The 12,242-nt window shown below is 35.2% G+C and overlaps 1 protein-coding gene across 1 annotated transcript in view; it reads right to left on the reverse strand.

Annotated features, from left to right (window-relative positions):
* Positions 1-774: 774 nt before the first annotated feature.
* The window catches only part of qsm (Zona pelucida superfamily protein qsm), a 70,714-nt gene continuing 59,246 nt past the window's right edge, over positions 775-12,242 (reverse strand). Inside the window, exons 4-10 of the mRNA XM_076132242.1 lie at positions 10,849-10,955; positions 9,198-9,340; positions 8,233-8,313; positions 6,547-6,696; positions 5,958-6,105; positions 5,068-5,203; positions 775-3,831 (exon numbers count right to left, since the gene is read on the reverse strand). Of these exons, the coding sequence (XP_075988357.1) occupies positions 3,629-3,831; positions 5,068-5,203; positions 5,958-6,105; positions 6,547-6,696; positions 8,233-8,313; positions 9,198-9,340; positions 10,849-10,955 (968 nt within the window). The 3' untranslated portion in view covers positions 775-3,628. The remainder of the gene's footprint in view (positions 3,832-5,067; positions 5,204-5,957; positions 6,106-6,546; positions 6,697-8,232; positions 8,314-9,197; positions 9,341-10,848; positions 10,956-12,242) is intronic.

The following is a 12,242-nucleotide window of genomic DNA, read 5'->3' on the forward strand; positions in this document are numbered from 1 at the left end:
TTTGTCATATATTGGGTAAAAGTGTTCTCCGAGATATACCTAACCTATCACCTTACCAAAATTTATCAAAATTGGTCCAGCCGTTGGCTCGTGAAAGCGTAAAAGACAGAGCTACTTTCTTTTTTATTATATTAGTATACATTTTCATTATAGTTACAAAACTGAAACGTTACTCATAGTAATTTAACATTCACTTATTAAAGTAATATTTAAAATCAAGCAACTCATACTGTTATTTAATTTTTGAGGGTACCCTCAATGCTCGTCCTCCATTTTGAAAATTATAAATAAATAATAATAATAAGTAAATAATAATGTGTATTGATAATTGTGATGTTTTCTTTATTATTAGTATATAAGATTATTTTCATTGTACCTACATTTGTTAGATCTATATTATTGATAAAAAGGTTCTATTAAAAGACTGAAATCTTACTATGCATTTATATTTTTAACCAATTTTCCATATAACAAAGCAGGTATGGTGCCTTGTCAGTTTCAAAGATCTTTGACAGTCGTTAACAGTAGTCAGAAGCTTCAAAGTCTGACAACCAGTCTTACCGAAGGGTATCGTGTTATCCAGGTAACTGTGTTGTGGAGGTCAGAGAGACAGTCGCTCCGTGTAAAATACTGGTATTCAGTTGCATCCGGAGAAGCCGACTCATGAAAGTATGCATTCGCATTTAAATTTCGACTGTAGAAACCAGATTTTTTATAATATATTACATTCTTCGTTAGGCTAAAATAATACGGGGGAGAAATAAAACGAACACATTTTTACAAAATTTATTATTTCATATTTATTTTCCTAAACTTAAAGTTAGGCGTAGGACCCCCTTTACAAATGTATATTTAAGCTTCGATATCAGCCCTTTTAAATAAGTTTCAGTTAGCTTATCAGAAGGCTTAAAGTATTTTCATCCATTGGATAGATTATCTAACACTTATCCCTTTATGTCATAATAAGTAGTTATCTATTGATTATTTTGAGAAATTCCCTAGCACCCATAAATTCCACCTGTGTTCCGATTTAAACCCTTCACCTTTTTTTTAGTAAATTCAAATGCCCAGAATACTTTCTGTTGAAAACTATCAGTTAATTAAAAAAAAACATAAAAGTCACAGATAAATTTCCTCAAAATTAAGATTTAGAATTAAGAATAAAGAATTTCATTGTGCAAAAATTGATACTATGACCTTTTTGATAGGCAGTTGCATATAGGTATTATTACTTAGACAACACCAGCAGTAGACTCATGGTAAAACTATGGTAAAATAGGTCTTTAAAAGTTGCGAAGTTCTAGAAATGTCTAAATAAAGAAACAAAACTAAAACTTATTATTTTTTATCCGTTCGAACCTGAGACCTCGTAGTCAGTAGACGCAAACACTACTACTGAGACCACAGAGGCAATCAATAGTAATATCTATAACTTTATCTAATAGATTTCCAACAGATAAGTATAATTTATTTTTACAAAATTATCTGTAAAAGGGGTCCTATCAAAAGCTCTAAAAATAATCACAAAAGTGTAAGTAAGTATTGCAAGCACCAAAAATAATAACTATTTAGAGTTACAAAGTAAAAAATAATAATATGGCCAATATTTTATTTAAGATTTTTGTTGTAAAAATCAAATAGGTAAGAAATTTTACAGGGTAATATTTGTAGAATCTCACATCTTTGTCTTGAAAAAAGGGACAAAAATTTTAAACGTAATATTATTAAACAATTTTTAAATCAAATCATTTAAATAAGTCTAAGTATTGATATTTAGCAAATAATATTTTATTGCTTTAATATGCCAAGACATACATACAACAGATACTAAACTTCATACAAATTAAATACATCTAAATCAAAATATTTAAGAGTCCTACTAGCCGTACCCAAGATTACTGGTATTCAGCGTCATGCGGTGAGACTGGAAGCCGACTCCAATATAGTTGGAATAAAGGCTAGACTGATGCTTATGAATATTTAATGAAAATTCTACAAAAATTACCACAGTAAAAAATCGTATGAAATTATTATTGTAAAGGTAAACAAATACGTATCACGCTTATTACTACTAGTGGGTAAGCAATGATATTTACAGTAGTACATTATGTCTAGACGTCTAGAAAATAGTATTAAAAAACAATCATTTCAGGAATTTTCTGATACAAGTCATTTAATAAATTTATCCAAATTCTGCTATCATTTTTATTTGTTGTATAAAAATTAGAAAGTTGTATCTAATTGAGTTTAGAGAAAACTTGAGCGTTACATCATAATTATGTTCTTAAATCCAAAAAAATTTTTAGACAGCAGAATTAAAAATATTATTTTCAGTGTGGTATTTTGACGTCAAATTACTGATTACTGATTAGGGAAACCGATAATTTCTAAATTGTGAACGATCGAGTAACGAGAGTTTGACATTTAAAATGTTTAGCAAAATAGTTCCGGAGGCCCCCGATAGAGGCGCTGTTCTGATTTTCATACATTTCTCGATAGCTAGCCGGTTGTCGGTAGTCGATAGTGGTAGAGTATCGTGCTATTGTGTTTCTATAATACCACACTTTTAAAATGGTTTAAACATTCTAAGCGGTAGGTATAACAAGTTGTAAAGTAAATTATATTTATTATTCACAATTATTGATCCGAGTTTCTATTGAACAGTTATCATAAGACTAGTGGATTTTAATGCTGTTAGCATTTTTATTTAAGTTAAGCGCACACTACTGGGCTTGGAAATGGATGGAGCATTGAAAAAAACTTTTTTTACTTATTTAGAGAATTCTCAATTATAAGCTCACACAGCTCAATTTGAAGCTAACACAACTTTAAATTGAGCGATTTTTGGACATGAAAGGTCAAAAATTTTACAATAAACCTAAAAGCCTAGAATCTCATGGCCAGGCTGAAAAATATGTAGATGAAATATAGCTATATAGAAAATAATAAAACAAATAAGGTTTGTTTCAGTTTTAGAGTCCTTAAAAATCATTGAATATCGAAGCCATCCATTCAATAAGTCAATGTGCGCTTAACTCTACACTGGTAAAAACTAATCTAAATTAATTACGTCTTAAAATACATTATTATCGTTAAATCACTTTAATTAAAACCTACTTGGGAATAACTATGGAATGGTGTCGACTACTTTAAAAATCCTCTACTATTTGGCAATAGAAAAGTATAAAAATAACAATTTAAAATCTTTCAAAATTCATGTTTTTTAGTCTGTGATCGAAATTAGTTCTAATGATTTCCGTCTGTCAAATGGCGCTAGTATCGTTTGATTTATTTTTCAGTTAGTTACACCGTTTTTGCTACAAAAGGTCTGTTATTAAGTCGTTTCGATGTATTAGAATAAAAATAAAATGTTTTTGCATTACTTTTGGTCGATTTAAAACAATATCTAGTTCATAAGAGAAAGCAACTTTTGGCGCGACTAATTTAAAGATTTGATCATCTTTTGTAGCTTAATTTATCATAAACTGACTCTTTTAGTCTTTAGCAGTGTTTAAGCCACTTTTAAACCCTGACTTACGCGAACCACACATGGAAAACCTTAAAAAAGAACCTTCTGCAACAAAAATCGGCGTCAAAAACATCGCAATCAATTAAAAAGTCCACTTTTCTATTTGAACAGAGCTAAAAGGCAGGTTATAAGTAGTAAACTGCTGTACACTGTCATATTGGAGTTGCTTTCAGTCGGTTCCGGGGCGTGGATCACTAGCTTATTGTCTGATGTATGTTCTGCGACTGTTGCCGGGGTTCCGTCCATGTCGCCGAGGCGTTGATTCGCGATTTTGAGGTTACGGATGAGAGCGAGGACGTCTTCTGTGAAAAGAAATTTGGTTTTATTAGTTCTTTGTGGCTTTTTAAGAATTTCTTAGGGAGATAAATCATTTTGACGGGCTGAGAAATTGTTATAACGTTTTACAGGTTAGGAAAACTGTTTTTTGCGTATTCAGTGGAAAAGAACTAGAAATGTATATGATTAAAACAAGTTATTCGATATGTAATGTGGGTATACTTAGGTTGTAACGAAAGTCTTTAAGTGTGCATGTTTTATGGTACTGTTGACTGCCTGTGCCGGTAGTGTATCCGATTGCTGACCATTAGCGATAGGTTCCGGTTTCGGTGCCCAGGTCGGAAAAAAAGATGATTATTCTCAATGGTTGCTCGGAGTTTGGTAACGTGCCCGGTATATAGTTAATTTCACATATGACTCAACATTCCAAAATTATCAGAAACTACTGACTGAACAACTAAAACCAAAAATTATGTCTTCGTTTTTAAAACCTCATACCAATAAAACATATAGGTAACCTAAAAAACACCCTATTTCACCTAAACTAAAACCTTTTACCCATCTATCAAACACTAAAAGCTCAACACAGCCTAGCACTCACTCAATTTACATGAGAATATATAACCCTCCATATTTTCTCATAATGAATATATATGTACATATTTCATCCCATTTGCGTAAAATGGATGGGCAGACGCAGTTGACAACGGTCATTATGCGTCGTTTATCATTCAGGCAAAATGATTCATTTTATAAAGGACGGATGAATACAAAAATGTGTATTTTTGATATTTGAAGAACATTTTTTGGTTGTAGTTTTGTCTGTTAAGTGGTTATGTTACTTGAATATAATGACTGAAAGTAGGTACTTAAGAAAGAAAACTGAACCTAGACTTGGCGCAGAGAGTCTCGGTTTGACAATTCTTTACAATCAGGCTATCAAAACGCAATAATTATAGCGTCCTGCAATTATTTCCAAGCGGACCTAAAAATGACTTACAAGTTGTTTGGCGGCACTTATACCTATTTATATTGCGGGCGCATAGTAGCCTCAATAAAGGCTTCAATTTAATTTAAAATCTTATTTAACAATTATAGAAAATTGAATATTCGAGCACATTCAAGACAAGACATTTCTGTTTTAGTTTGGGCCTCGAACCCAAGACCTCTTTACCAGTAAGGTAGTAACTAGTAAAGTTGTTAATGTCGCATGTATAATTATTTTCTTATATTTTATCAGTAAGCATCAGACAACGATGTACCTGGTTCTTGCTGTCCCTTTTCTGGAGCAACTTGTATGAAGGTAGTCAGAGACACTTCGTACAGTTTGTTGGACTCGCTGGACGCGATGGAGCGGCGCCGGCGACCGTACGCGACCTGGCCGTTACTGCATTGTACCTGCGAAATAAACAATACTCAAGTTAATTCAATAAGTATTTATTTTACAGCAGACTATTGCACTCGTTATCAGCAGTAGAAGCGAGTAGAAACAGCGGCGCGTCGAAAACATATATCCGTTCGTCAGTTTAAATGCATTTTAAATTTTGAACTTATTTTTTACTAGAGGCCGCTGGCGAATTCGTCCACGTGAAAACCCTTCCCGTGTAAATCCCGATCCCTCGGAACTCCGGGATAAAAAGTAGCCTTTGTGTTATTCTGGGTCTTCAGCTACCTATATACCAAATTTCATTGTTATCGGTTCAGTAGTATTTGCGTGAAAGAGTAACAAACGTCCATACATCAGACAGCAAACGTCACAAACTTTCGCATTTATAAATAATACTAGCGGACCCGAAAGACGTTGTCCTGTCAAATAAATTAAATTTAATAAAAAAAACACTGTCCAGCGGACAAAATTGTGAATCTAAACCATTCTCAGATTCCCTTGAACACACACAAAAAATTTCACCAAAATCGGCCCAGTCGTTTAAGAGAAGTTCAGTGACATACACACGTACAGACTGACTGACAAATGGACAACGCACAGCCAAATCTACTGAGCGTAAAAAGTTAAAATTTGCTATGAAGATTTCATAGGAAGTGTAGAGGAGCACTAAGAGAGGATTTTTGGAAATCCCTCGACAAGGTACCTGTTCCACGTGGGCGTAGTCGCGGGCAGAAAGCTATTTAATAATAAACGTCATCTACTCACCCCCTGGCATTTATCGAGGCACACGGTGACTGTTCCTTTAAACTGCACGTACGTGGTGTCAGGGAACTTGAACGCCTTGAACTTGGCTGTGAGAGTGTCGCCGTCTGACGTCACGAAGTTGTCGAACAGATACGGGTCTACTGAACAACTGAAATTAAAGAAAATAGGGTTAATTTAAAAAATAATATAAGTAGATAAATTTATAATTATCATGCTCTCTGTTCATTGTCAAGTATAGTCTTTTAGTCTTTTGCAACAAATTTTCCTACCAACGAATTCTTAGCAATTTCTTGAAGTTCGTTGGCAACGGTGCTTTAAAAAGCGTGAAGTCATGGGTCCTTAGAATTACCTCTCACCGATCGAGTTGCGTACTATTCTTGCTGGGCTTTGAGAGTAAGGGAGTAGAGGTTAGAGTGTACCTCTGTACTGTACACACACGCGCGACACTATAAACAAAGTCCTGCACAATTGGCCGGTTCTATGAAAATGGCCTCTATATCGACTTGATTATTATTTATTTATTTATTATTATAGTGTCTGTCTGTTATAGTCACTCTTAAAAGTGTAAACAACTATTTATTTTACTTACCCATTCAATATAATAGTCTCCTGTTGTTTCCCTGTATCGGTGACGTGCATGTAGTTGACAAGTAGTCCGTAGATGGGCGCCGACTGCTTGTTCAGGAAGATCTCCATCGTTAATGGCGTGCCAGGGGTCACGGAGATCTCGCCTGATACCCTGGTAAGAAAGTCACGGTGTTTAGTATTGAGTACTTGCCTGGATTAACAAAAAAATATTAAACTCATAAAAGGTTCGTCTAAAACGCTCATGTTATGTAATGTCTTATGGTAAATAATGTAATTATTACAGACTGAATTATTTTATTAGAAACTCATTTGATATCGACTAAATTACAAAACTGTCGTCACTACACCGTATTTCTGTAATAAGATGTGTTTTTTTAAATTTCATAAAGAGTAGTGGATTTGTTTTAGTCAAGTACCCAATAGCAACATTCGTTTCTGTGGTGTTTCTTAAATTTAATAATGATATAGATTTTGATTTCACTAGAAATATTTGAGAAATCTCTATAGCTGCGTCATTCTTTATACGTTGATAATGTTTAAATTTTTCGCGCTGCAACTCAAACTCAAATTCGAATAACTTATTTCAGGCTACAGACTATACCTTTACCTAAAAATACATATCTATACTAATATTATAAAGCTGAAGAGTTTGTTTGTTTGTTTGTTTGAACGCGCTAATCTCAGGAACTACTGGTCTGATTAGAAAAAATCTTTCAGTGTTAGATAGCCCATTCATCGAGGAAGGCTATAGGCTATATAACATCACGCTACGGTCGTTAGGAGCGGAGTAGCAACGAAAAATGTTACAAAAACGGGGAAAATTTTGACCCATTCTCTTAGGTGACGCAAGCGAAGTTGCGCGGGTCAGCTAGTTAATCATAAACTCTTTCATGCATTTCACTGTTATTACGATATCTAACTTTGAAGTCGTTCTTTTTCTTGTAAGAATTATTAGGTCGGGAAAAAGTATTTTCGCATTATAGTATGTATGAACTTGTAACAAAATGTCTTTGGTTTCAAGAATCACAAATGAGTACACGGTTCATTAGGTTTCTTTCAGTGAGCTCGTGAGGTACCCAAATATCGATCTTTTTATGTAGAGAAAAGATTTTATTACAAGTTCATACATACTATAATGCGAAAAGACTTTTTCCCCGACCTAATATTAGAAAATATTCACATGGGCAGTGCCTACTACGTACATACATCATAAGCAAGTTTATATACAAATCAGATACAATTAGTCAATAACTTCACATACAGGTATTTACAAAGTTCACTCATGTACCTACACACCGTGACGCCGTGTGAACCACATAACTAGGGACCAATCACGCGTGTCTATGTTATTATTGATGATTGTTGTAAATCATTTCACATAGATTGACTGCTTGATAAGTAATGTATAAATGGACTGAATTGCCTTTTGTGTAAGGTTAAATAAATATTTGGATAATTCAGACACGGTCATTTGATTCCAAATTAAGCTTGTACTATGGTAACCAAATCTATACTAATATTATAAAGCTGAAGAGTTTGTTTGTTTGAACGCGCTAATCTCAGGAACTACTGGTCCGATTAAAAAAAATATTTCAGTGTTAGATAGTCCGTTTATTGAGGAAGGCTATAGGCTATATATCATTGCGCTACGACCTCCCATTGCGGGTCCTCCTAGGTTAATACTTACTGTTTTCCATTCTGTTTCACGATAGCACCAAGGACTGGTTCGGGAGCCTTTCCTTCTTCGTAACGAGTGATGTTCAGGACACTGAAATAAAGAACATACGGCTTAGACATTTTGAACACAAAAGCACGACTTAATTGATACTACAAAGTTGGTAGTTTGATTGAGACAAATTTTGTTAGGACCATAAATATTCTGTTTAAAAAAAAACAATAAAAACTTGTTACTATCCAACTTCTGGTAAAACTGAACTGGTAGTTCGATTAAATTGAATTTTGGTAGGACCAAAAATATTTTGTTTCAAAAAGACAAAATAATAATAACTTGTTACTATCCCACTTCTGGACAAAGTCCTTCTCCCGGGAGTAAGGGAGGGGCAAGGCTTTTAGATCATAGAGGCTAGTCGACAGGTTATAGACTTTTAAAGAGAGATTATTGTATTCGAAGGTGCTGAATTGAGAACCTCCTCGTTCTTGAAGTTGGTTAAGGTAGTTTCATTTTTAGATGAAAAACAAGAACAGTAAAATAAAAGAATATATTTTTATACTTGTGTTTGTGACATCTATAACTTTTGGTGGTAAAAGAAGGGGTGTTCAATATTTCATTAACTTTTGCCTAAGATTTATTTTACGTTTCAGTCAGACATGGGTGATTGTGAGGTTTTCAAAGACGATACGCGATGTTTAAGATTGAGTGAAGTGGAGGAGACTACCAAATGCCTCCGTGGCGCAGTGGTTTAGGTCGCCACGCCGATACCATTGCGTAAGGACGTCGTGGGTTCAATTCCCACACAGAACAATTATTTGTGCGATCCACAAATAGTTGTTCCGGGTCTGGTTGTACTTTGTGTCCGTTTTTTGTATGTTTGTAAAAGTCCCCGCGACACAAGAGTAATTCTTAGTGCGGGAGTTGTCTTTAAAAAATATATATGTATATATTACTCATGGCATGAAAGAGAGTTTACTCACTCAGGTTCATCAAAGTCCAGAGGGAAGGGGTGCACGTCTCTGCTCACCCTCTGCTTGCCAGGCACCATGCACGTCACGGAGATCACCTCCCGACCACCGTTGTCATCTTCGATTATGATCTTGTGGTAGAATGTGCGTTTACCCTGAAAGATATTAGTTAGTAGTCAGATTCAGAGTATTTGTTCAGTAGCTCGATTCTCTACTACTATCGACTACCGACAACCGACCTGTCATCGAGAATTTGTATGAAAATCTGATCAGCGCCTCTGTCGGGCGTTGTAGGAAATATTTTGGCAGTACATTCTCAAATGTCAAACTTTCGATACTCGACAGTACCCACTGTACAGAATCGCGCTACTGAGTCGTATATACGAGATATAAGTATGTATTTAGAAGTATGTATATGAATATGTATATCAGTTATTTGGTTAGCATAGTTCAAGCTCTGCTTAGTTTGGAACCAAATAACCGTGTGTGAGTTGTCCAATTATATTTATTTATTTAGATAAGTGATTGCAGGTTCGATGCAACACACCAATGACTTTTCCAAGTTATGTGTGTATTAGAAATAATTATCACTTGTTCTAACGGTGAAAGAAAACATCGTGATAAAACCTTGTATGTCTGAGAGTTCTTTAGGAAAATTGTATAAAGCTGTCTACATAAATAAAAATGAATCACCGAAAATGTATGTATAACTTTTAAGCAACTAATTTATAATTAGGTAATTTTTTTTATGTTTGTTACAACTTGTCGAAACAAGGATTGTATAGGATCGATGGGATCAAAATTCCCATGAGAATACAATCAAAGCTACAAAATTGCATTATACCCGGACGAAGTCGGAATTGCAAATACAAATAATGTATTTCTATAAAACTTACTAACTCCCGGTTTCTGAGGTACATTTAGCGGCAGTTTATCTATTCAATAGCGTTTTTTTGTATGAGTGTTAACGCTATCGAATAGATAAACTACCGCTAAATGTACTTCAGAAACCGGGGGTAACACGTTTAAAATATCTGTCCTAATTAACATTTTATGTTTCTAACTATTCAAACTTGTATGATTATTAGTTAGCCCCTAGGGGTAGTTACAGTCCAGGCAAATTAATGTTTTAACTAGATTTCAGGCTGTTTCTCTTTTATGACATGTTTCGGGAGTTTCAGTAGTTTTCAGTTCGTTATGGACACTGGGGATAGTTTTCAAAAGGTTTTAAATGTAAATTGGGTTAGAATTTTGAAATGTATTTTATATTTTGTGGTAACTTTTAGGAAACGAATGTTTTAGAACTAAATTTGGGGATAAAAAAACTAGTCAAGTGCGAGTATGACTCTTGCAACATTATTAAAAAAAAACGTGAAAAAATATCTGTTTTGTTGTACAGATAATGATTATTTTATTCCGTTTCAGCACGTCATCTGTGAAAGTTAAGCAACCTTGGCACGGACAATCCTTAGATGGGTTACCGCTTAGTAGTATCACGCACGGGAAAGAGGGCGCGGTCTTCGCTCACATTTTCTTCGCCGGCTTGACAGATGCGGCGCGCGCTCTTTCCTTTCTTTTTGCACACCCTTTACACGCACGCTCTTTCACGCGCGAAAGAGCGTGCGTGTAAAGGCACATATTGACTGAATGAATGACAACTCACAGTGACTTTGTTGAGCACCCTGGTGACACCACACTGGTGAGGGTCTTGCAGGTCAAGCACGAACATGGCCGTCGTGCCGTCCACTTCGGGCTGGCATGGCTTGTATTCTGAAAGGAAAGAAATAGGTACTATTACTACTGACATAGGTATCATTTCCTATTTTAGGTTTTTAGGGAATTATTTTAGAAAAAAGTTATCTATTTTAGAACCTGGGTCTTCAGCAATTGAAGGAGAAACGCGTGGCTTAGGATACAACAGCCGCGCCGATCGATCTCGAGGTCGAGATCGAGGTAAAGCTACGCTTACCGAGGTTGTTCTGTGGATGGGTAACCATCTTTCAAATTTGTAGAGCTCCTCCGTGTTTCAGAAAGCACGGTAAATTGTGGGTCCTGGCTATCATTTTCAAAGATCTTTGACAGTCGTTAACAATAGTCAGAAGCTTGAAAGTCTTTCCGAGGGGTATCGCGTTATAACATAGAATGGGTTGTGGAGTTCAGATAGGTAGTCGCTCCATGTAAAATACTGGTATTCAGCTGCATCTGGTGATAATGGAAGCCGACTCCAACAAAAATTGAAACAAGGCTAGGCTCAAACTAAAAATGTATAAATGAATAGGTAAGCTACGCAAATATTTGAAAGTCATATTTTTGTATATAAAATACAAGGAAAACACCCCTCCCCTTGGGGGATGTCCTTCATACCCTACATGTTCCAATTATACACAACGACCATTAATCCTGGCTTGTCTGGCCCGGGAATAGAACTAATTACCTTACGGACGTGACCCGGTTATCTAGTGCTTATAATGTTGATAAGAAATTATTATCTTGATAATCATGAATATGGACATAACTAGTTATGTTTCATATATCATACATATATAATTTAAACTAGATTTTGGTTTGTGACTTATGACAGGATTTTCATACAAACTTACATCCCCTATTTTATCCTCTTGGGGGTAGAATTGATAAAATCCTTTCTTAGCGGATGACTACGTCATAACATCTACCTGCATGGCAAATTTCAGCCATATCCGTTTAGCGGTTTGGACTGTGCGTTGATAGATCACTATGTCAGTCAGTCACCTTTGAGTTATATATATTTAGATACTAGCTGACCCGTGCAACTTCGCTTGCGTGACATAAGAGAGAATGGGTCAAAATTTTTCCCCGTTTTTGTAACATTTTTCACTGGTACTCTGTTCCTATTGGTAGTAGCGTGATGATATATAGCCTGTAACCTTCCTCGATAAATGGACTATCTAACACTGAAAGAATTTTTCAAATCGGACCAGTAGTTCCTGAGATTAGCGCGTTCAAACAAACAAACAAACAAACAAACAAACAAACTCTCAGCTTTATAATATATAGATTGTTCCGGGTCCGCTTGTA

The sequence above is a fragment of the Anticarsia gemmatalis genome, chromosome 27, assembly GCF_050436995.1.
Source record: "Anticarsia gemmatalis isolate Benzon Research Colony breed Stoneville strain chromosome 27, ilAntGemm2 primary, whole genome shotgun sequence".
Taxonomy (NCBI): Eukaryota; Metazoa; Arthropoda; class Insecta; order Lepidoptera; family Erebidae; genus Anticarsia; species Anticarsia gemmatalis.